The sequence below is a fragment of the Caretta caretta genome, chromosome 10, assembly GCF_965140235.1.
Source record: "Caretta caretta isolate rCarCar2 chromosome 10, rCarCar1.hap1, whole genome shotgun sequence".
Classification (NCBI taxonomy): domain Eukaryota; kingdom Metazoa; phylum Chordata; order Testudines; family Cheloniidae; genus Caretta; species Caretta caretta.
In genome coordinates this window covers 37975291-38000574 of record NC_134215.1, presented here as the reverse complement: position 1 = coordinate 38000574, position 25284 = coordinate 37975291, and the positions used below count along the sequence as shown (strand labels likewise).

General features: G+C 48.8%; 1 protein-coding gene, 1 long non-coding RNA gene and 1 other non-coding gene across 7 annotated transcripts in view; 1 reads left to right on the top strand and 2 right to left on the bottom strand.

The window, feature by feature from the left end:
• Positions 1–21939, bottom strand: part of LOC125644298 (uncharacterized) — a 33644-nt gene extending 11705 nt beyond the window's left edge. For 3 of the 5 annotated variants that reach the window (XM_048868019.2, XM_048868021.2, XM_075132897.1), the window contains exons 1-8: positions 21586–21673; positions 14296–15433; positions 11064–11280; positions 8628–8785; positions 6955–7056; positions 5720–5917; positions 4259–4809; positions 2632–2911 (exon numbers count right to left, since the gene is read on the bottom strand). In XM_048868019.2, the coding sequence (XP_048723976.2) occupies positions 2632–2911; positions 4259–4809; positions 5720–5917; positions 6955–7056; positions 8628–8785; positions 11064–11280; positions 14296–15175 (2386 nt within the window). In that variant the 5' untranslated portion in view covers positions 15176–15433; positions 21586–21673. Of the gene's footprint in view, positions 1–2631; positions 2912–4258; positions 4810–5719; positions 5918–6954; positions 7057–8627; positions 8786–11063; positions 11281–14295; positions 15434–21585; positions 21674–21863 lie in introns of those variants that run through there. The other 2 variants (XM_048868020.2, XM_075132896.1) reach the window with 2 other exon arrangements.
• LOC125644457 (U1 spliceosomal RNA) lies at positions 15731–15894 on the bottom strand. Its single transcript, XR_007359019.2, has one exon. It is a non-coding gene; the product is annotated as a U1 spliceosomal RNA (small nuclear RNA).
• Positions 21940–22251: 312 nt separating the features above from the next.
• On the top strand, positions 22252–24663 carry LOC142073351 (uncharacterized). Its single transcript, XR_012670177.1, has 2 exons — positions 22252–23722; positions 24151–24663. It is a non-coding gene; the product is annotated as an uncharacterized LOC142073351 (long non-coding RNA).
• Positions 24664–25284: the final 621 nt, after the last annotated feature.

Sequence of the window (25284 nt, the reverse complement as noted above, 5' to 3'; positions counted from 1 at the left end):
TTCTGGAAATCTAAGTACACTATGTCCACTGGATCCCCCTTGTCCCCATGTTTGTTGACCCCCTCAAAGAACTCTAATAGATTAGTAAGACATGATCTCCCTTTACAAAAAATCTCCCTTTTTGCGCAACAATTTATGTTCTTCTATGTGTCTGACAATTTTATTCTTTACCATTGTTTCAACTAATTTGCCCGGTATTGAAGTTAGACTTACCGGTCTGTAATTGCCAGGATCACCTCTAGAGCCCTCCTTAAATATTGGCGTTACATTAGCTATCTTCCAGTCACTGGGTACAGTAGCTGATTTAAAGGACAGGTTACAAACCATAGTTAATAGTTCTGCAATTTCACCTTTGAGTTCTTTCAGAACTCTTGGGTGAATGCCATCTGGTCCCGGTGACATGTTACTGTTAAGTTTCTCAATTAATTCCAAAACCTCCTCCAGTGTCACTTCAATCTGTGACAATTTCTGAGATTTGTCACCTACAAAAGACGGCTCAGGTTTGGGAATCTCCTTAACATCCTCAGCCATGAAGACTGAAGCAAAGAATTCATTTAGTTTCTCTGCAATGACTTTATCATCTTTAAATGCTCCTTTTGTATCTCAATCGTCCAGGGGCCCCATTGGTTGTTTAGCAGGCTTTCTGCTTCTGATGTACTTAAAAAACATTTTATTACCTTTTGAGTTTTTGGCTAGCTGTTCTTCAAACTCCTTTTTCTCTTTTCTTATTACATTTTTAGATTTAATTTGGCAGTGTTTATGCTCCTTTCTATTAACCTCACTCAGATTTGACTTCCACTTTTTAAAAGATACCTTTTTGTCTCTCACTGCTTCTTTTACATGGTTGTTAAGCCATGGTGGCTCTTTTTTAGTTCTTTTACTGTGTTTTTTTAATTTGGGGTATACATTTAAGTTGAGCCTCTATTATGGTGTCTTTGAAAAGCGTCCATGCAGCTTGCAGGGATTTCACTCTAGTCGCTGTACCTTTTAATTTCTGTTTAACTAACCTCCTCATTTTTGCATAGTTCCCCTTTCTGAAATTAAATGCCACAGTGTTGGGCTGCTGAGGTGTTCTTCCCACCACAGGAATGTTAAATGTTATTATATTATGGTCACTATTTCCAAGCAGTCCTGTTATAGTTACCTCTTAGACCAGATCCTGCGCTCCACTCAGGACTAAATCGAGAATTGACTCTCCCCTTGTGGGTTCCTGCACCAGCTGCTCCAAGAAGCAGTCATTTAAAGTATCAAGAAATTTTGTCTCTGCATTTCATCCTGAGGTGACATGTACCCAGTCAATATGAGGATAATTGAAATCCCCCACTATTATTGAGTTTTTTATTTTGATAGCTTCTCTGATCTCCCTTAGCGTTTCATCGTCACTATTACTGTCCTGGTCAGGTGGTCGATAATAGACCCCTACTGTTATATTCTTATTAGAGCATGGAATTACCATCCATAGAGATTCTATGGAACATGTGGATTTATTTAAGATTTTTATTTGATTCTACATTTTCTTGTACACATAGTGCCACTCCCTCTTCCCCCCCCCCCCCCGGCATGACCTGTTCTGTCCTTCCGATATATTTTGTACCCCAGAATGATTGTGTCCCATTGATTGTCCTCACTCCACCAGGTTTCTGTGATGCCTATTATACCAATATCCTCCTTTAACATGAGGCACTCTAGTTCACCCATCTTATTATTTAGACTTCTAGCATTTGTGTACAAGCACTTTAAAAACTTGTCACTGTTTATTTGTCTGCCCTTTTCTGATGTATCAGATTCTTTATGTGAATGTTTCTCGTCTGATCTGGCCCATACTTTGTTCTCTTTCATCCTCTCCTCCTGACTAAAACCTAGCTTCCAGAGCAATCGGATTTCCCCATCTCTTAGTTTAAAACCTGCTCTGCAACCTTTTTAATGTTAAGTGCCAGCCGTCTGGATCCACTTTGGTGTAGGTGGAGCCCATCCTTCCTGTAGAGGCTCACCTATCCTAAAAGTTTCCCCAGTTCCTAATAAATCTAAACCCCTCCTCCCTACACCATCGTCTCATCCACGCAGTGAGACTCTGAAGCTCTGCCTGCCGACCTGGCCCTGCACGTGGAACTGGTAGCATTTCTGAGAATACCACCAGAGAGGTCCTGGATTTCAGTCTCTTTCCTAGCAGCCTAAATTTGGCCTCCAGGACGTCTCTCCTACCCTTGGTACCTACATGTACCATGACCACCAGCTTCTCCCCAGCACTACACATAGGTCTATCTAGATGCCTCGAGAGATCCACAACCTTCACACCAGGCAGGCAAGTCACAATACGGTTCTCCCAATCATCACAAACTCAGCTATCTATGGCACCTTAGAGACTAACAAATTTATTTGAGCATAAGCTTTCATGAGCTACAGCTGAGATATAAACACTACTGACATGGGCAATATTGGAACTAGCACCCTGCAGATCCAAGGCTTCATAGCCCATTACACATCCCCCCAACGCTGAAGCCACTCAGTCTCCAGCCATCTGCCTCCCAAAAAGTTGCCTTCTGGACTTCACCCACAGAAGAAAACCCAACTCTAGACTCAGTGTGGGAGTGAAGGAAGCACCTGTATGCAGTACTCTATTGTCAGCCTTACCAGGCCTGGGCGGTCCTGACGGTGCAATCACAAATAGGCCCGTGGTCCCAAATGTGCCCCGTAGTGGGATGCTGGCATATGCTTTGCCATCCTGCCCAGAGAAGAACACCAGGGTGTATCCTCCCAGGGTGGCTCCAGGTTTCCCCTTCAGCTCAATGAACTGGTAGGAGGCGGTGCTGTTGGTCATGCTCAGCTCGTTGATTAGAAAGGAGGGGGCGGTGGGAGATGGTGCTGAGGAGTTGGCGCAGGCATTCTCCTCGAATGGTGTTATTGTAGTCACCTTGCAGAGACAGAGACACCAGGCTGTGAGGGAAGGAGGGATCCTTTCTATCCTCTTTTGTTTAGGTGGCGACACCTCTCTTCACAGCATTGGATTTCTCCAGTCCCATACAACTGCAATCTGACTCCCCACCTGCAATGGGACCCTGCAGCACAGGTATGTCCTATGCTCAAGAAATGGATGGCTTTACTTTCAAGCTTGAAGGCAGCAGCTCCTCCCCACAATCTTCTTTCAGGTACCCCTATTTGAGATCTCTCACAACCACCACCAGACGCCCCATTGTCTCTCCCCCAGTTGCACTGCTGGGTCTGCACATGTCCTTTGGACAAGTGTCCTTCCACAGTATCATTTCCTTTCCCAACCATCAGAGGTCACTATTTCGCTCATATCTCCTCTCCATGCCACATAGTCCCCTCCCTTTGTACTGAGTCTGCTTGGAATAGGAGGCTTGAATGTCTCTCCACAAATCCCTCAATAACTACAGATGGCAGTGTCCAAGGACCTTGTGCTGTTGGCTAGCGCGATTCCTTCCAGCTGCTGTGAACATTCTACCTGCTTCAAGAACATGTTTGACTTTTGGGCCTGCCCAGTCCTCTGCTTGAAAGACCCTTGTAAACATCAGCAAGGGAAAAGAAAATCCTTACAAAGCTCTATCAAAGGAATCTGATAAAAACTTGGTGTGTGCTGCTTAAAGGGGTGTGTGCTGCTTAAATGGTTCTCTGTCAGAAACTAGAAATTTTAAAATTAAGAGGGATTAAAAAGAAAGGCACCAAATTCAACCAATTCCAGTTGAGCATGTCCCTTTAAATGTTTCCTTCAATTGAAAGGAAGTTGGGTGCAATGGATGGTAAATTTTGTACTGCACTTTGGACAATATGCACCAGAGAGGCTGGAACATGAAAGGTGACCTGGTGTCCGATTTTCCAAGAGGAGAAGATGCCTTTTGCGTTTGGGACCCAGTTCAGAGGGGTAGTCCAGGATTTCTCAGGTCAGAACTTTAGAACCCAAGTTTTCTTCTCATTTATGGTCAGCTGAGGAATCACTTTTACTCATTAAGATCCTCAGCACCATGGAGGCTCAGACTGTGCTTGTTTATTGGCAACATCTCAGTTTTTGGCAGTAATTTAGCTGCTTAGTCTGAAGCCCTTTGTTTGGATAAGGTGTAGTGTGGAGCCATCACATGATTAGCAAAGGGAATAGGAGTGTGAGTGAGAGATAGTCTAACCCAGAGGGCACAAACAATAGACACAAATGTCTATGAAGACCCAGCCATATGTCAGCTTGATAGGCTGATTAGAACACAGCTAAGACCCACCCAGTGGAGACCAAACAGCTCCTGTCCCCTACCTGGAAGCTGCTGTGGACTCTGGGGCTCTGGCTGTTACACCGGCTCAGAGACTCATCCTGACTGCTGTGGGAGTCATCTTCATACAGGATATTCTGCCCTGGGGTCAGTACTTTGAGCAGCTTATCTGCCCTGTCAGACGCCCGGGACTTATAGACCACTGCATCCACCAGACCTGCCTCAGTCACAGCCATGCCCACGCTGTAGATGAACGTGGTACTGTAGTAGAGGGCCACAGCATCCCCCCCATTCTGGATGGTGTTCGGAGGCAGAACAATCACTGGACTTGGGGTCACCAATGCACTCCCCACCAGGAAGTAGCCCTGCTCATTAGTACAGTAGCCCGTCAGGTTCACCACCCTGTAGGCCTGGTTGTTTTTGCCGTTATAAAGGACCAGCCAATAACCATGGAGGTCAAAATGTGTCTGCCCAGTGTAGAGCAGCTCGATGTACTCCATATCCTCCTGGCCTCCCGGATTGTCTGGATTCACCTCGTTGATGAGCAGCTCGGCTGCGTGGGAAGGTGGCTCACTGGTCCCTTCTGATGAGGCACCTTTAAGAGTGAAAAAATACCATCACCCTAGACTTGGCTTGCATTTTGCTTCCTGCAGCTAGATAGGGTAGAGCACTGTATGCACAATCCCATTAGACACCACCAGGTACCTGTACATGCTGCACCTGGGCTGGGCAAGGGTAGGTAGTGCCTCTAATTTGCTTTGAAGACACAGAGACAAATTAAGAGGGGAGTCTGTGGACAGAGAGAATCTAGGCTGATATGATGACAGTGCTATGTAAGAGCTAGGTGTCATCATCACCAGCACATCTCTTCTCTCTGACTCTTATGTGTTTCTGTTGAGGTAGCCCTCTGGAGCCCTCCCAGGGCTCAGGGCCCCACTGCATTAGGCACCGTACAAACAAGGAACAGAAGACAGTCCCTGCATTACTGCAGCCTAGATTCCCCTACTCATCCACCCGTGAGGCATACTGCCCCTTGTACAAGATGTTAGCCCACCAACTCCAAGTTAGGGTAACTCAAGCACCAAGGCACTGCAGGAGTATCGCTAAATCCTTCCTCTGGCTCCTTGTGGTACACCAACAGCAATTCCCTCACTTGTTAGTAAGTGGGTGTGAATACATTCAAGGCACACATGGCCCCTGGGTTTGGCCTATAAAGAATGAAGTGCCACGTAGTCTCCTCTATGAAATGCTTCAGCACACCCCAAAGAGACATCAGCATTCCCTGCCCACCCTTAGCCTCATCAACCAACAGCACTAGGGCATGTCAGTTTAGCCAAGGCAACAAGATATAATGGGGGTAGTAACTGGATGGAGAGGGGCAGAATTAGGGCAATGTCACACACTTCCCACTCAACTAGCATGGAAAGGAATCCCTCTGAAGGAGCTAGAGATGCATGTCCGACTTCAGATGTCCGCTTTTCCCTGATCAGAATGACAACAGGTACCTGGAGGAGATGCCGTGACATTAGCATGTTTGACACAGGCCTTTTCCACTGTGGCATTCCAGCTGCTGAAACTTGCTGCCCTGGGGCTCTCCAGGAAGCTGGTGAAGGCTTGTACCAGGCTGCTCAGCTGCTCAGCTGATTTGGCAATCAGGAGCATGGTGAATACAAGCTCTGTGCCCCGGCATGTTGTTACAGGATCTGAAGAGGAAAGCAGAGAGGTGCATCGGCTTCACGACAGCCACCCCTTCTCTAGAAGCGACCCACAGCTTGTCAGTACATCTTCTACCACCCCACCTCCCACTCCCATCCAGGGCAGTGGTAGAATTTAGCCACAGAATTTGAAGTGATGCAAGCATCCAATGGGCTTCACAGCCCTTCCACCAGCCTGGAGGTGTATTCTATGATTGAACCCACATGGAACACCCAGACATAGTCTGCACCCTTTTGTCACCACTCCCTTCTTTGTATTTCAGTCTCTGACAGCTGCCCAACAGCAGCCAGGTTTGGACCCTCAGCAGGGTCTAACCATGACAAGCTGAATGCAACTTCTCCTTGTCTATGCTGATGGTGGAGTTGTGGTCAGCATCATATCAGCTGGCTCAGCTCTCCATGGTCCTGTTCTACTGCAACAACAGGCTGGTCTGAATGTTCACTACAAAGAGGTAAGCTCAGTGGGACCTCTGCTGCCACACAGTTTAACTTGGGCAGAGCCATAACATGGTCCCCAGTGCACATCAAAGAGGAAGCCTTAGAAAGAAAGCCTAGTCTCTGGTGATTACAGTCCTGTATTACAGGACTGAGTTCATCTCCCTACTGTAGCGTCTGTATACTCGGTGGTTAAGGGGGCCAATGCATTGGGACGTTCTCTCTCTAGTGAACTGGATGCAAATCTAACTGGGGACCTGGGTTTAGCCAGGTTACATTAGAAAGGCCCACCACACAAGTCTGAATGACAGTAAAGGCTCAGGGATGGAATAGCAGAGGCAGCTGCAGGTCAGGACTAAAATGCATTAGCAGAGCTATGTATGGGACTACTGCTCAGCACCTGTCTGTCTGTACCATATGTGGCCCTAGCCAGCACCAGTCGTTGCCACAAGCAGCAAGTTCACCCATGCTCAAAAATAAAATAGTTAGGCTTCATCATAGAAGGTGGAAATCCATTAATAAAGCCAGGTGTAGCACATTGGCAGAGAGTGAGCCCTAGCCAATGTGGATCTGAGACACCTCTCTCTCACCTTTAAAGTATGCAACAGACATTCCACAATTGCACAGCTTGTCAAGGGCCTGGGCTAGAGCCGTCTGTATCTCATATGACCCCAGGAGCCACAGCTGGCAATCTGTGAAACAAAGAGATTGGGAGTGACTTGAAGAGGTCAACAAGAGCCACAAGTTCAAGGTTATCACCGTCCGGTGCATCCCTGCTGTTGGTGCATCTGTAGCAGCTGCAGCCCTACTCTTGGTTAGAGCCCGAGAGGACCAGATAGGGCTCTGATTTGCATAGATTCCAGGGACATAGGGACTCAGGAAGTTCAGCCTGGAATTTGTTTGCTAGGAGGAAAGGGAGTGAGAAAACCCTTGAAGGATGGGGGCATAAAGAACTAGATGCCACCACCAGCCATCCTCCAGGGTTAAACGCACACTGCGTGAACTGCTGAACCCAAAGTCAGTGTGGCTTCCCTGGTTCCAAACACAGCTGTTTTCCCGCAAATCACTGGACTTGAGTGACAGGCCTGGTGTCATATTTCTTCTCACATCTGCGCCTGGTGTATTCTCATGTGTTTCAGGAAGGTTGGCTGATCTAGGGAACTCATTAGGAAACCTTGATTCTAGTCCCAGCCTTGCACTTGACTCCCTGCATAACCTTAAGCAAGTCACTTCCCCACCCCATACCTTTCTTGTTAGTGGCTTCTTCCTTGTGAGCTTAGTGGCAAGTGTCCCTGCCTGTCATGAGGGGGATCAGGTGGGGGCTGCATTTCAAAAGTTATGGAGAAAGGATGGGGTGAAGTTCTCTGGCTGGTGCTGTTCAGGAGGTAAGTCTAGACAAGGATCACAATGGTCCTTTCTGGCTTTAAAAATCTATGACTCTCTGGGCCTCAATTTCTCCAACTGTAAAGCGTGGATGATGATGCCTCCTCCCAGCCCCCAAACTTTACCTTTGTAAAGAGTTTTGCAAGGTACCCACAGAAAGCTCTATAAGTGCTTAAATGTTATTAACTCTGCAGAGTCACTTCAACTATAAGAGCTGAAGACTTAAGCCTCAGGCCTCCTTAATGGTGTTATCAGCTTCAGTTCTCCAGGTGGAATCTTCATTCCTGGGAAGAACACAGCAGGTTCTTTTGACTTGCAAGCAGGGCAGTTGGGCTCTGGAAGTCATTGGGCATGAAAACCACCCTTATGTAGAGTGGGTTTATGCACCAGTGATGCCCAGAGGGTTTCAGTGGGATTTCAGTGGCTCACAGGCTTAGAGCCAGCTCTCTACACAGGGGTGAGTACCACCTTTGAGAATAAACATAGGACCCCACAATTTTCCTTTTAAGGCCCCCATTTTCTTTGGGGGGCGGGGAGCACTTCTCCCCTCCTGCTCCTGTCTGTACCCTAAGCTGGAACAATGGAGAAACAGAGCTAAACGGAGAGCTCGGTGATCATGACGCTGCACTGTAAAAGATTGGAGGCCACTTTTCCTTTAGGATGAATGCCTTGTGCTAATCCTCCTGCTGCTGACAGTTTTACAGATGCTCTGGTAACATCTGAGCCCCTCCCAGGATGGACAGTAGAATCTGAAGTTCTAAGTAGGCTCCTTGAAGCTTATAAGGGAGAATGTCCACCTGTTTGTCCCTTCAGGGCAGTTTGTTAGATTCTCCCTGGGGGGTCTCAGATCCAGGGAACAGAGATGGTATCTAGGACCCACCTGCTATATGGAGGCAGAGGGAGATGGACTGGCTGAAGCGGCTGCTGGGGCAGTCATTGAACTGTCCGGGCGTGGGGCTGCTGAGGGCGTAGATGGAGGGGTCCCGGGTCACGGAGCAGCAGCTGCACCGACTCATGGATATGTTACCTGGCTGGTGGCTGAAAGAGGCAGACACACAAATTAGAAGAAAATATGATCTGCAACCCAGATTGTTGGTGCTCCTGACTAAATAGCAGGGTGCCTGCACCAGGAGCGGATGCTGATGCCATATACATCTGCTTTCCCCACCCAAAATAAAGAATCAGATGGAGAGACTTCCCTTCCTCTATCACCCCTAGCCTTCTGGAAAGAAACTCAAGAGCTCTTCAGAACCTCTCGAGACAGCAGAGTGTAGTGTCTTCAACACACCCCTTCTCTTCCAGCATGCCACTGTCTACCCATTTCCTCCATTCCATTCTCCCATATCCAAAGGTGATGCAGCTCTACGCAGAGTCCACCAGGGAAAGGGTTTCAGTGGATGTACAGCCTGGCCAGAGTAGGGCGATTACCCATCCCTTATTTTGAAAAGTATTGAAATATATTAAAACTGACAATAAGGACACTTGAAACATTCCATTGAAGCTGAGGATAACTGCATTGTATACCTGAGGGCACTCAAAATGAACACTGGGGAGAAAAATCCATGATATGTAAAGGGAAATGGTGTTTCCCTAAAATGTCCCTTAAACAAAGCATTGTCCCTTGTTTTTCATGCGTTTTCCCTTATTTCCAGCCAACAAAGGTGGCCACCTGAGGCCAGAATGAGCTGGCCTAATAAGGTAGATGCTTGCACTGGATCTCTGAGTTTCAAGCTCAGGATGCGGTTGCTGGACAGGGTGGGAGACAATGAAACAAAAGCAGCTAAAAATTAAGACGTGGACCAGAGCCCCCAGATCAGATCCCAGGGACTAAGGATGGAGCCCAGAGTGTAAACAGCTGCACAGAGTATAGCTGCTTTGCTCCTGGAGAGTAGGGCACCTTTCTGGCTGGAGGCAGACTGTTCTGTGTGGAGGGCAGAGGACTGTGGGAGGAAGGAAAGTGTCTGGAATGCCCAATTTCCCAATCAAGGGATTAAATCACAACTAGCTCTGAAGCAGTTGACTCAACAAGAGTTCCAGCTGTTTTCCTCTGAATCCTCCTTCTTGCTGGTAAAGAAACAGCTCTTCTCCAGCTTGGAGCTAGGGCACTTGGCTTCATTTTAAACAATTAGATGCTCCCTTTCGATCCCAGTTCCTCTGTCAATACCACAGACAAGAGGCTTTTCCGTGGTCTTCTACCTACTTGTCCACCCAACCCCGCCCATTCCATTCCCTCACCCTGCTTACGCCCCACCTCACCCATTCCACCATTCGCTGCCCTAACCTTTCCAGAGACCAAGATGTGCCCATCAGTCACTTGTTACCCACGTTGATGCTTACTGACCGAGATGCACACATTTAGTCGGTGGTATTCCTCTAGAGAGTCTCTTTCTGAATGAGAGAAGTGGATTGTGGGAAATGGGGTGGATGATGGATCCAATCATACCAGTCATAAGATTGGCAGAAGGAGCCAATGATTTTTTTGGGGGTTGAGATGGGCCAGTGTGTTCCAGTCTAGACGTTAGATCAAGGAGGGGAGACTGGCAAGTCAAGCAGCTGGATAAAGGCTGGTGTGTGATGAGGGCACCATCAGGCTGAATGAAAAAGGGGCATACATTCAGGAGAGGCCTCCCACCTTGTTACACGTGGGTCATGGCTTGACCAGAGAAAGCTCATGCCATACAGTAAACCAATTGCTACCAGGGACTCCCCTACATACCTCTCATGGGTGACTGTCTCAGGGTGCGCACAGGTTCCCTGCCTCGTGTCCCTGTGCTCTTGTGCTTAGGCTGGTCAAAGAAGGGGTCCCAATGCCTCTTTCAGTTGTTTCACCCATGTCTTTTTATTTACAGTGCTTAGTGCAGCCCCAATTCCCCCAACACCGATCCCCACGCTGACCCTTCTCTGGGTCTTCTGGCCCCTGAGGCTTCCTGCAGTCTGTAGAGACAGAGCTACAGTCCCCTGCCTTCTCCCCTCACTAGCCCCCCCACTGAGCCTTTCCCTGGGCTTATATCTCCTCCCAGGCAACAGCCCAGCTGGCTCCACTTGGCTCAGCTGATTCCCCTGAGCATGCCCTTGTTAGGATCTGCAGCTGAGCTCCTTGCTGAGTGTCTGGGCCCCTGCACCCAGCTGCTCTGCTGGGAAGCAGGGGAGGAGCCACCCCTTCAGCAGGGCATCCAAGGGGTTTATTCCCCTGCCCTGCCAGTGACCAAAACTTTCTCAAGGGTCTGCTCATTGCTTTGGAAGAGCAAAAAAACAGTCCATTAAGCAAAAGTCCTTTCAGACCCCAGCAACCCATCCCTACTGGCTGCCTTCTCACCTGTTAGTCTCATAGGCATGTCTCCCAGGGGTCAGGATCTCCAGGAGCTCTGGGTCTGCACTCCCATTGCTCGTGTACACTAAAGCATCCAATAGGTTGGCAGCACATGCTGCTTTCCCCAGTGTGAAACTGCTGCTGTTTCCAATGTACAGGGCGATGGCTTGGAGACCAGTGCTGAGGAGAGGGCTGCTGGAGTTTGGTGGGAATGGCAGGTCAACTGCACCGCAGGGAGGAATGAGAAAGATTGGAATAGATGCAGTGAATTAAAAACATACAAACTGGCAACAACTCAGCAGGGAACTAACAGAGCTCAGGGTCAGCAAAGCAGCAGATCACGTTATGTAGCACAGGGAGAGTTCATTTCAATTTCGAGCTCCCACTCTGACCCCACCTTTCCCTGTCATTTACACTTGCAACTTTTACAAAGAGCTTTCTTTTGGGCTGCAATATCCCATCCATCACTGTGCCCAGAGGTGGATTTTGTGGGGGAGTTTTAGCAGAGCTGGTTCTGCTGTATGAGTTCTACTTGCATAAGGAGACAAAACTCTGCCCCTGCATTCTGATCAGATAGCTGACATGCACAAAATTGTAAACAAGAAGTTCTGACGTGCTTTTATTCAAACTTGGCTTAATGATCAATGAGATCTGCAAAACAAGCTAAGCCTGAAAGCTGAATATACTGTAACTCACTATATACAAAGCTGTTTAAAAAAAATCCATTTTGTATTCTATTATCATATTTAAGTATAAACGTGTGATATGACGATACGTTAGAGGCATAAATACAAGGGCACAGAACTAAGGTTGAAAATCCAACCTTAATTTTGATGCATTTCCTTATTTTCCCCATTGTGGCACTGACACAATTTTATTTCATTTGTTAGCTGATTGAAATTGCAGGAGGTAGAATTTTAAAAATATTTCTATAGTACTTTCAACCCAAGAATCTCAAAGTGTAAAACATTAAGGAATAAAACCTCAGTACTCCTAAGAGGCAGGGAAGTCCTGTCCCTGATTTACAGATGGTGAACAGGCATAGGGGATTGAAGTTATTGACTAGAGTCACGGCAGGACAGTGGCTGCGACCCAATTCCTGTGCTTTGGCTGCTAACTTGGGCATCCTAATAAATTGCCCTGCTGGAATTTGGCCTGGACACTATTCTATTTGTTGCTCAGCACCTTGGAAGCACTGCGGCCTAGATTTCTACAGTTGCCGCTGGCTAAGATTTCAAAAGAGACTAAAGATTTTGGGTGTCTCAATTTTGGGGGGCCTCCCATGATTTTCAGAAAGTGCTAAGTACCCACTCTCTGAAAATCAGGTCCTTTGAAGGTGCCTCATTTTGGGGGCCCCCAAGAATGTAGGTACCCCCAAATCACTACTCTTTTGAAAATCTTAGCCCCCCTCTCAAAAAATACAAACTAAAAAACCCCCATAAGGAGTATGGACCAGAAGCGTTCAACATCTCACCTGAAACATGGCATCTCCACAGGCAGCACAGCATCTCCTACTGCTATCCTGGGGAACTAGTTTCATACTGACTTGAGAGCCTCTTGCTGAATTAGCAGCATTAAACATATTCCATGGGTATCTCCCACCCCATCAGGCTATCCCTGCTTAGCTTGAGACAGGAGACGATCACAGCCAGAGGTAGTATAGCTTGCCAGTGAGTCTGAATCCCCTTTGCTTTTTCATAGATCTCAAACCCCATTAAAGTACAGAAGGTTCTGGTGTAAATGTAAAACACTATTTTTCTGAAGGAAAACAGGGACACCATGAATGGACTGCTGACAGTTTGAATTTCAGCAAGAGAAGTAGAGATTGTTTGGTGTGACTAGTGTTTTAAAGAGAGATGGTCGACTTAAAAAAACCCAAAACCTTTGGTCAGAAAATGTTTTACTTGCTGTTGCTACAAGTAGGACACAGTTACTGTGGAAAAAGAGATTTCCCTTAATCTTTTTCAGTCAACTTTGTGCATTTAGCAGCACTTTTAGTCTCCTCTTTAGTCAGTTTCCACATTTGTATGAGTCTCTCTCTCAGTTGTACAGGAGAGAAACAAAATCTAAGTTCATATATGGCTTTCACTACTGCGGTATCTAGCGTTTCACATCCTTTAAGGTGCTTATCCTCCCACCACATCCTCCCTGTGAGGTAGGTCAGCACTAGTACCCTCTCTGTACACAGTGTCTCAGCTGTAAGTGGCTTGTCCAGGGTCACACAGGAAGTCTGTGGCAGAGCAGGGAATGGAGTTCCAGGCCAGCAGCCTAACCACTAAACCATCCTTATTCCCAACACACACACACACACAGACATACACAGAGACACCCACAGAGACACCAGACATGACTACAAAACCACAGTACTTGGAAGGATGATTCAGGCGAAGGACCTGAAACTACTTTTAGCTCATTTGTTTTAGATTGATTAGGTTTCAAGTTGGTGTCTCTCTAAGTGATCAACCTGGTTTTTAAAAAGTAGCCAGAGTTCTGGGTATCTAATGTAACTGAACTGCTTGAAATGTATATTGCAGTTTAAAAAAGTATAAATAAGGGTCTCGTATTTGTAAGAGATGACTAACCAATCCTGACACACAGAGTTACACAAGATGTGCTGCAGAGTCAGTGTCTCCACCAGCCAAATTCCTCTGTTCAGATGGCCAAGTTTAATTAGATATTTGTTCCCCATCCATTTCCCCATAGGAAATGTCAGAAGCCAGGAGAAGTTCAGATCCCAGCACAGCCAGTCAGCATGAGCCTAGTCTGGTAACTTCACAGCTGGCTCATAAAGAGAAAAAAATGACACTGATATTATGGAGATTGGGGTTTTTTTTATGGAGGTGGGGAAAGTACTACTTAGCCCTTACACAATGGTTGCCATTAGAGGATCTCTCAAGAAGAGGGTGTCAGCCCTGTATTATAGATGGGGAAACTGAGGTACAGAGTGGTGAAGTGACTTGCCCAAGGTCACCAGCTACAGAGCTGGGAGCAGAGCCTAGTTCACCAACCAGCACTGCTTCTTTGGAGAAAGCAAACAACACCTCCTTCCACAGTCCCCAAAATGGGATCAAACCCCTATCATGAGCTCCTTCCAAGTCTTTCACGTTTGGGGCCCCCCTCCAAGGGGGAGGGAGTGAGGAAGGTGAGTGATGACAGAAGGACAGTAAGACTCTGCTGTCCTTGCACCCATAACCCCCACTCTCAGATGTTCACAGTAGTCTGAAGAGTGGGATCCTACCTGGGGTTCTGGCTTGCGCAGGACCAATGAGAAATAGCCCCTCAGGAGAGGTTTTTCCATAAATGTCCATGAAGAAATAAACCTCTTTGGTCCGTCCTTCAATCAGCACCAGAACCAAGTCCCTCAGGGCAGTGGAAGGAGGTCCCTGAAGCTCAATGAATTCTGACTCCCCAGGAGAGGTCACAGCATGGACCTCGCTGATCAGCACGGCAGAAGCATTCAGCTGGGAAGAGGGGATGCAGTGGTTATCCTTGCCTGGGGTGGGCATGGCCACTTGAAAGATCCACTGAGAACCCTCCCCATGGCACCTTTCTATTGACTCGTCTGTGGTCCTGAAGGAGGGATCTTCCAGGAAAGCATCCCTGTCAGGGGTCAGCACATTGAGCAACATGTCCGCTCTGTCATTCTTTCTAGACTTATGGACCAAGGCATCCACCAGCCCATCGCTGGTGACCCTCATGCCCTCCTGGTAGTTCCCCTTCCCATAATACAGGGCAATGGCATCAGGCCCGTTCTGGATAGTGTTCTTAGGCAAGATCACGGAGGGCTGGGGTTTCACCGTGGAAGACCCAACAAGAAAGAACCCTTGATTATCGGTGACTTTGCCCTGAAGGTTCAGGACTTTGTAGGCTTGGTTGCCATTACCATTGTAAAAGACCAGGTAGTAGTCATCCAAGGGGGCCTTTCGGCCGCTGGTGTGATAGAGCTCCACAAACTCAGAGGTATCTTCCCCCGGGTTGTCCGCATTGATTTCATTTATCAGGAGTGAGTGCTCTGTCTTCTGGTTCTTGATGAGATTTTGAGCAGATGCCTCATGAAGCAATATGCACATAAGCACCATGGTAGCCACCAGCTGTCCGGCTCCTGTGGCAGAGGCCATTAGCTCTCCCAAGTCCTAAAATGCTGGGCTTTCTATTCCGGTTCAACTGGGCGCACACAGTACCAGGGATGGATGGAATTCTGTTCAGCAACACCGTCTCCTTGCCATGATTGGATGGTGATAAAAGACTTCAAATCAAGGCATGCACAGGAGACCCTCAGGTCTTCTGGCACCCCAAGTGTGCAGAATAAAGGGGAAATGCCACACAAATCTGCTGGAAAGGGGATCAGTAGGATGAGGGACTTCCCAACTCTGCCCCTTGAAAAGAGAGAAAAATACATAGTAAGGAAGGAGCTTGAAAAAATCCCTATGGAACTTGATGGCATTAAAGAGCTCTTTGTATCCAAAGGCATCTGGTACAAAGCTTCTCCACTGAACACCACAACAACCCACCCTTCCCTGTAGCTCTCTTAGAGCATGCAAGAATAAGACACTGGCAAGGGACAGTGCAGGGAAGCCCCTCGACCAGCTTTGTGTCCAGACAGGCAGACAGCTCCACTCCAACCCCCTAGTTACCCATCAGCCTGATGAGTTTTTTTTCTTTTTCTTTTCTTCCAGGGGACAGCGCGAACGCAGTCCCCCACTACCACAAATTATGCAGTCGAGTTTCCCGCATTTGGGGAAATCGCAGGGGTCAGCACACCTGCAGTGCAATGGATGAGCCTCACCCTGGGAAAACCACCTTCGTGATCATGGTATCTCCCCTGCCAGGTAAGTAAGCCCCAGTATTAGTTTCAGAGTAGCAGCCGTGTTAGTCTGTATTCGCAAAAAGAAGAGGAGTACTTGTGGCACCTTAGAGACTAACCAATTTATTTGAGCATAAGTTTTCGTGAGCTACAGCTCACTTCATCGGATGCAGTATTAGTGTCTTCCTCAAAGCGCCTGTGATGGGGTATACCAGACCCTCTGAGGCCCCCTGCTGGAGACCTCATAGCCCTGTCACACCCTGCCCCAAAAAAGAGCAGTGGAGAGGGTCCTCCAAGCTGCCTAGAGTGGCTATGTCCCAGCAGCAAAGTATAAGAAGTGCTGCAGGGCCAGGGGGAGTTTGTGTGTTTTTTGTTGTTGTTTTTGTTTTTTTCTTCTTCTTCCCTAGAGCTGTAGGAGCATGGCTGGTGTGTGACTGGCTGATGGAGCTACAGAACCCTGGACAGGGCAGTGCTGCCAGAAGCTGGGGAGAATGAGAAGGAGCCCTGAGCTGGTTGACTCCATTAGGACAAGACCCTAAGGTAGGGTGAAGACATGCAGAGCCACAGGGAAGTGGCCCAGAGAATTAAAGGAGCTGTGTGACATAGTTAAAGGGACACAGCAGATAGCTCTGATCTACAGAATCCCTGGGCTGGGACCTGGAGTAGTGGGTGGGCCCAGGCCCTCCCCATCCCCCATTAGCCACTGTGGGGAAGTGGCTTGGACATTGAGGCATCCCAAAGAGGGAATTGAACTACAGTGGCCCAGCTGGGGAGCTGTAGCCAGGAAGCCCCAAGAGGGTAAACACTGTGTCTCCAGGGAGGGAGCCCTGGGGCACTGCTGTATCCCAGAGAAGGGACAATCTGAGTGTGAAGGTGTGTGCACTTGGCCAAGGGGGTGCTCACAAGGGGTGAGTGCATCCTGTTACAGTGCCTCAGAGCCAAAGGAGGAGGGAGAGTCCTTCACCTGCAAGGCCCGTGCATCCCTTGATGACTGGCACAGACAGCTGCAGGTTCCCTGAGGTGAATGTCCATTGTGGTGCCTAGCTAAATCTTCATACTACTCTCATTAGATATCAGTGAGCTAATCATCCCAGCCAGGGCTTTGTCAAGCCTGACCTTAAAAACTTCTAAGGAACAAGATTCCACCACCTCCCTAGGTAACGCATTAAGTTTTTCCTAATATCCAACCTAAACCTCCCCCACTGCAACTTGAGACCATTACTCCTTGTTCTGTCATCTGCTACCACGGAGAACAGTCTAGATCCATCCTCTTTGGAACCCCCATTCAGGTACTTGAAAGCAGCTATCAAATCCCCCCTCATTCTTCTCTTCTGTAGACTAAACAATCCCAGTTCCCTCAGCCTCTCCTCGTAAGTCATGTGTTCCAGTCCCCTAATCATTTTTGTTGCCCTCCCCTGGACATTTTCCAATTTTTCCACATCCTCCTTGTAGTGTGGGGCCCAAAACTGGACACAGTACTCCAGATGAGGCCTCACTAATGTCAAATAGAGGGGAACGATCACATCCATCAATCTGCTGGCAATGCCCCTACTTATACATCCCAAAATGCCATTGGCCTTCTTGGCAACAAGGGCACACTGTTGACTCATATCCAGCTTCTCGTCCACTGTAACCCCTAGGTCCTTTTCTGCAGAACTGCTGCCTGGCCATTTGGTCCCTAGTCTGTAACGGTGCATGGGATTCTTCCATCCTAAGTGCAGGACTCTGCACTTGTCCTTGTTGAACCTCATCAGATTTCTTTTGGCCCAATCCTCTAATTTGTCTAGGTCCCTCTGTATCCTATCCCTACCCTCCAGCGTATCTACCTCTCTTCCCAGTTTAGTGTCATCTGCAAACTTGCTGAGGGTGCAATCCACGCCATCCTCCAGATCATTAATGAAGATATTGAACAAAACTGGCCCGAGGACCGACCTTTGGGGCACTCCTCTTGATACTGGCTGCCAGTGGACATGGAGCCATTGAACACTACCCGTTGAGCCTGACAATCTAGCCAGCTTTCTATCCACCTTTCTTTACCTGTCCTCTAAAGGTTACCAGCAGTAGCAACTTGCAGCCCATCTAAGCCTGTTGCTCCAGGGCCCTGCGCCAGGAGCCTAGCCTGGTGGCGACAACACCATCCCACTCCCACCTGGCTCAGCAGGCCACACAGGGAAGGCTGAATTCCTGAACTGTCCTGTCTCCCTCCACTTCATCTCCAGGCTTCAGAGTTCAGGAAAAGGGAAGGGGAGGGTACAGCAGGCCCAGAGCGTTTCCTTACAGCTCAGAAGGGGTGTGTAAGTTTCAGTACAGCCAGAAGCTGGCTGTGTATGTTTGAGGGCACCTGATAGTAAGGCAGCTGCATAGGGCCCTTCACATGTCACCTGACACCAGGCTCCACAAAACTCAGGCTGACCCTAGTTACCTCCTTGCCCATCCTGTCCCTGTGTTTCTAGAGCTGGTAAACCAAGTCCTCTGTTATTACAACCCCTGTGGGAGGGAGAGAGGCAAAATTAATTTCTTTGCTAACTGCCATTTCCTTTCCTTCCTCAGACTGTGTGCAACTCCTAAGCTGCTTGCACTGTGTACACCATTTCATCTCTGCAAAAGGCTGCTGAATGTGGCACTGCTGTAGGTGTATCTTTCTAGCCTCAAAGGGAACAGCCAGTCCCAGCTGGTCACTCTCTGATGATGCTTATGGGGCAGATGACCAATTCTGCACGGGAAAGAGAACAGCATGGCTGTTTCTGAAACCAGCTCTAGAAATTGGAGGTGGGGAGGAACTGAAAAACGAAGACGCTTAACCAGGTCAGACATTTTCCCTGCTTCACGAGGGTTTCTATTAAAAGTCACTCCATCTGCCTATTCCAGAGGACCTGATCTCAGTCTAGATGCGTGGGCAGGTGGCACCTGTGATAACTTCTAAACCAGGTGACATCATACACAGGCCTGGGAGCCAGACATTCTGTTGGCAGCTCCCACAGTCTGAGGGACCTTAAGCAAGTGACTTTCCCTCACTCCCCATTTGTACATGAGGGATAAGAACAATGGCCTGCTTCACAGCATCCTGGGAGGCTTCATTGGTTAAAGGTCAGTGGGATTTTGGATATTAGGAAAAACTTTTTCACTAAGAGGGTGGTGAAACACTGGAATGTGTTACCTAGGGAGGTGGTAGAATCTCCTTCCTTAGAGGTTTTTAAGGTCAGGCTTGACAAAGCCCTGGCTGGGATGATTTAACTGGGAATTGGTCCTGCTTTGAGCAGGGGGTTGGACTAGATGACCTTCTGGGGTCCCTTCCAACCCTGATATTCTATGATTCTATGATTTGCAAGAGGAAGGCAGAGCAAGACAAGGACTCCAGCTCTTTCTGCAGCCCACATCTACTGTGCAAACCACAGCCTGACACTGCACTGATCCATGGTGGGAGGTCACAGCAAACATTGCAACATCAGGGCATTGCAAGGCAAGCGCCGAGGCTCACTGTGATGTTGACAACCCAGGTACCCACACAGAATACATCTACGCAGCCCAAGTATGTCTATGCAGCCCAAGACAGTAAGCCTCCCAGCCTGGCTCGACACATGTAGGCTAGCGGGACTCGTGCTAGTGCTCTAAAAATAGATGTATAGACCGTGCTTTGAAGTTGCAGCTTGGGCTCTGAAGTCCACCTCCCTCTTTTTTCCCCCCATCTTCAGAGCCCAAGCTCCAGCCTGCAAAATCTAGGTCTTTAGCACTTAGTATGAAAGTGAGTCGGTCAAGATGGGAGGGGAGACTCAGAGCCACAGGCTGAGTAGACATACCCCAACTAGTTAATTGCGGCTGAGAACGACTGATCAGTACAGAGCCAGCCCAGCTCAGCCAGCAGTGTGCTGTGTGCCTGCAGGGCATGAAGCTGCTAGTGGCTGGCTTCCATCCACAAAAGGAAGGATCAGCGTGGGTGACCCACTCTGCCCTGGGGAAGACTTCCCTCTTGAGCTGCCCCACACAGACTTGCTGCAGCCTCATACATGCTCTCCTTCCACTCACCCAACACATGCACCGCCCTGGCGTCCAAGGCTCATGACCACTCCCCAAGCCTGCTCCCCTCCATTAGGGAAACAGGACCAGGCACATCCCCTTCCCTCAGAAGCACTGCACACCTCCTTTGGGACACTTCTCCACAGAACATACAGAGTGGGCCTGATTTGTCACCAACGAAGGGAAGTGGCCTTTTCCAGCATCAGCCCTGGCCCTCATGTCCACACACAGATGGGGAGGCTGACAATTTCATCTGAAAGAGGTGGGCTGAGAAGGGAGAGGATCATACTAGGAGATGCCACCCCACGTTCTCCTCAGAGACTCTGGGTATGTGCAGGGAAATCAGTCAAGCTACAAGGGTTCAGCGCAAACACGAGACAAGATACCAGTCTCCTAAAGCAAGGGCCCAGCTATGCAGCAAACCCAAGTGCCACAGGGCCCTATTTAACAGCAGTGCTCTGGCTTTTTAATAAGAAGGGTTGGTTTTGCTTGTATAGACTGGCGCAAACAGTGTTCTAATCACATTGCAGCCCTGAGACACGAGAGAGAGGAAGCGAAAAGTGAGCCACTACTTTATGCCAAAGGATCACAGGAGCTGGAGAATTTGGGAAACTGGAACTTAGGTTAGGTTCATTTAGGAAATTAAATTAGGCTTGAATAAAGACTGGGACTGGATGTGTCATCACACAAAGTAAAATTATTTCCCCATGTTTATTTTTCCACCTACTGTTCCTCACAAGTTCTTGTCAACTGCTGGAAATGGCCTACCTTCATTATCACTACAAAAGGTTTTTCTCCCCCCTTTCTCCCCCCCCCAATAGCTCACCTTACCTGATCACTCTGGTTACAGTGTGTAGGGTAACACCCACTGTTTCATGGTCTCTGTGTATATAAATCTCCCCACTGTATTTTCCACTGCATGCGTCTGATGAAGTGAGCTGTAGCTCACAAAAGCTTATGCGCAAATAAATTGGTTAGTCTAAGGTACTACAAGTCCTCCTTTTCTTTTTGCGGATACAGACTAACAGGGCTGCTACTCTAAAACCTCTAAAGCCTGCTCAGTCATTACCGGGGGCTAAATGGGGGAACAGGGTATTCTTCACATCCACAGTGCTTTTTTTTTTTTTTTTTTTTTTTACACATCTTGGCTTCATTGATGCAAGTTCCAGAAGGTCAGGGACATCTACCAAATCTCAGGGAGGAGTTAAACAAGAAAGCTGGAGCACCACACCGCCCTCAGGACTACCTGCGGTGATTTCCTTGCACAGGAGAGAACAGGCGGGAGTTAGCAGGGTCGTTGCCTCCCTTCCAAGGCCGGCTCTGGGCAGTTCCGGGCTTTCTCCCCGTGCATCTTCCAGGCAGCAACGGGGGCCCAGGGAACCGCACTCCTAAGGCTTCGGGAGCCGCTTGGACGCCGTTCTTCCCGCGTCCCTTCAAAGGCAGCTCGCCCACCCCCTGGCGGAACTGGCCGACCCGCCGCCCCTGCTGCGGAGCTCGGAGCCAGGGCAGCACCAGGCCGGGGATGAGGAGCTGGGGGATCCAGGCTCCCTCGCGGTGCCGCGCTCCTCTCAAGCCAGCGGCCGCACAGCCGCCTCCGCCCCGCGCCCGCCCCGGGAGCCGCGCAGGGCTCTGCAATAGACAGCCCCGCTCCGGCGCACAGGACTGAGGGGAGCCGCGACCCGCCCCCTCGAGGGACCCCTCGGCACGTACCTGTGCTGCGCCTTGCAAACTGCCCACTGCGGACGTGCTCGGGGGCCGTTTAGCTCCGCAGGGGTCCCCCCCCACACACAGGGTTTCAGGGACAGGAAATACAGAATTCGCAGAAGGCGTCGCTTTGAACAATGAAGATGGAGCAAAAAGGAAGTGGTTGTGTCCCGTCCCCCCACCCGGTTAATTTACTTCATTCTCCCTCTCGGATCCTTCTTAAATCGACTCCCCTCCGCGTCACTTTCCAGTGTAACCCCCCGATTCCTGCAGTAAACGCCTACCTGTCTCTTTAGGATCTCCCCAGACTCCCGGCAGTTCCCGATTTCCTCCTGCTCTGAATCCCCGCGGAGTTGAAGCCCAAACCGGCAGGGAGATTTGGCCACGGGATTGGAGCGGGCGAGGGCGAATTCTGTTTTCCTCCAATGAGTGATCCCAGGCTGGAGGGAAGGGAGAGAGCCAGCAGAGCTCCTTACACCGACACTGACCTGGCTCGGTGAGGGGGCTGGCTCAAGCAAACAAGATCGACTTTAAGAAGGCTGGTCTACACTACAGCGTTAGGTCAACATATGCCGCCTTAGGTCGAATTTATAACGTGCATGTCTGTAACAAAAAAAGTGGGGGGATAGCTTCCTCTGATGGACAGCCAGTTAGCTGTAAAATCCCTCCTGGTAGCTGTTCTTTACTTGCTTTACCTGTAAAGGGTTAAAAAGTCCCCCAGGTAAAGAAAAAAGTGGGTACCTGACCAAAAGAGCCAATGGGAAGGTAGAACTTTTTAAAATGGAGAAAGAAACTTTCCTTTGTCTGTTCTCTCTGGGCTGGAGGGTCAGAGCAGTCATGCCATAAGCAGCTAAGCAAGGTGTGATTATAAATTCTCAGATCATGCCTAGAGCTACTTAGCTGAACTCCAACGTGTGGACTCCTCTGTGCTAATCCCAGATGCTTTTGTTTGCTTGTAACCTTTAAGCTGAACCCCCAAGAAAGCAATTTGGGGTGCTTGATTTTTGGAATTAGTCTTTTAAAATCTAGATGTATTTTCTTTCTTTTTGTTTTTAACAAAATTTACCTTTTTTAAGAACAGGATTGTATATTTGGTGTCCTAAGAGGTTTGTGCATGTTGTTTGATTAACTGGTAGCCACAGCTAATTTCCTTTGTTTCCTTTTTCAGCTCTTCCCCAGAAGGGGGGGATATAAGGGCTTGAGGGCACCCCACAGGGAGGTATTCCTAAGTGCTCCTTCCTGGGTTCAAAGGGGGTTTTGTTGTATTTGGGTGGTGGCAGCATTTACCAAGCCAAGGTCAGAGAAAAGCTGTAACCTTGAGAGTTGGGGTTCAGCCATGACGGTGTCTACACTACTGGGGCCTTTCCACCGACCCAAAGGGCTTGTAAAATCAACACTTGTACTCCCCCTCAGCAGAGGAGTAGCGCTAGAGTCGACCTTCCTGGGTCGAATTAGGGATAGTGTAGACACAACGCTGTGTAATTTGAAGGGATTGATGTCTCAGAGTGCTCCAATGTGACCGCTCTGGACAGCACTTTCAACTCCACTGCACTTCATCCAGGTACACAGGAAAAGTCCCGGGAACTTTTGAATTTCCTGTTTGATCAGTGTGGAGAGCTCACCAGCGCAGCTGATATGCCTGCCCAGGGCTGCAAACACAGTCCAGCAGGGAGCATATTGGAGACACTGGATCTGATTGCTGTGTGGGGAGAAGAGTCTGTGCAGGCAGAGCTCCGAACCAGCAGAAGAAACGCTGACACCTATGCCAGAATCACATGGGGGACAAAGGCTATACCAGGGACACACAGCAGTGCTGCTTGAAAATGAAGGAGCTCAGGCAAGCGTACCAGAAGACAAGGGAGGTGAACAGTAGCTCTGGTTCTGAGCCACAGACATGCTGCTTCTAAGAGCATGTGATTCTTCGTGGGGACCCCACCAGTACCCCAACACTTTCTGTGGATACCTCCCAGGGGCCTCAGGCGGCCACAGGCAACAATGAGGAGGACGTTGATGATGATGATGAGGAGAATGCACAGCAGGCAAGCGGAAGATCCATTCTCCCTGACAGCCAGGACCTTTTCCTAACTCTGGAGACAATCCCTTCCCAGGACCTACTGTTGCAGGACCTTGAAGGCGGTCTCTGGTGAGTGCACACTTGTAATCACACTACAGGGGTTAAATACAATTGTGTTTAATATTTAATCCGAGGTAAACAATTGGGATACAGTGGCTGCCAGTCCAGCTAGGCAAAGGGTGCTCCCTGGAAAAGCCTGTTTATGTGCCAAGAGTTTCCCCACCAAAAAATGTCCCCGGGTGTGCCCTGACACCAACCACCTTCCCCTTTCTTGTGTGCTTACCATGCCTGCCTGCAAACTGAAATCTGCTACCCAGTGCTCTGCCGTGTGTTGTACCTTACTGGTATGTGCTTCTTTTAAAAGACAAAATGTGGCCGTGTACCTCAGGGAATGTATTTACTGCTGTGAAGTGTTTCATTCATTGCAAGAGTTAACCTTCTGTTTTCAACAATGTATGTTCTGTAAGGCTACCCTTGTGGTTTTTGTTTCCTTGCAGCTGCAACCTTGTCTGTGGGTGCTTCCTCCACACCAGCACAAAGGCTGTCCCAGATCAGAAGGCGAAAAAAGAGGACAAGGGAAGACATGTTCTGTGATTTGATGTGTTCCTCTGAGTCTGACAGGGCCCAGCTGAATGCATGGAGGCTTACACTGTCAGAGAGCATGCACGCCGACCAAGAGGGCAGGAAAGCATGCAGGGAACAAGAGCGCAACACGCCAGAGGAGATGTTGTGGCTTATAGGAGAGCAAACAGCCTTGCTGAGGCATCTGGTTGAGGTGCAGGAAAGGCAACTAGACCTTAGAGTCCTGCTGTACCCAGTGATGAATCAGCTGCCCTCCTCACCAAGTTCCATATCGTCCTCTCCCAGATGTCCTAGAATGTGGGGGGGAAAGAGCTCCATTATCCCTTGAACTCAACTCCAGGGGATGGTTCATGAGCAGAAGGCTCTCATTCCCACAGCTTTGATTGCTAGATAGTGCAATTGTAATAAACTACATGTCCTTGCCCCTCCCCGCCATGTTATCAGGTCCGTGCTCCTCCCCGCCATGTTATCAGGCCCTTAGACCCAGGTTATCTTTGCTATTCATTGCTGTCTCTGTTCAGTGTTTGTTAGCATAATGAAAATGCATGGATTGAGGACAGGAGGCTCTTTATTCACTGTGCACACTGTGGTTGGTGGGAGTTTAATTTACAGGGCAGTACATGCGAAAAAAGGGGCAGCTTGGTAAGGAACAACACACAGAACAGCAGTGCTGGGTCATTCATGAAACTGGTTTTCAAAGCCTCTCGGAGATGCAGTGCGCCTCAGTGTGCGTTTCTTATTGCCCTGGTGTCTGGCAGCTCATAATTGGCAGCCAGGTGATCTGCCTCAACCTCCCACCCCACCAGAACTTTTCCCCCTTACTTTCACAGATATTATGGAGCACACAGCAAGCAGCAACAACAATGAGAATATTGCTTTCATTGAGGCTAACCTAGTGAGTAAACTGCACCAGCACCATGGGAGCAAGAGGTAGGCTGGGTCCCCAAGGATAACTATTGGCATTTCAATATCACCAACGGTAATTTTCTGGTTTGGGAAGAAAGTTCCTTCTTGCAGCTTTATGAAGAAACTGGAGTTCCTGCAGATGC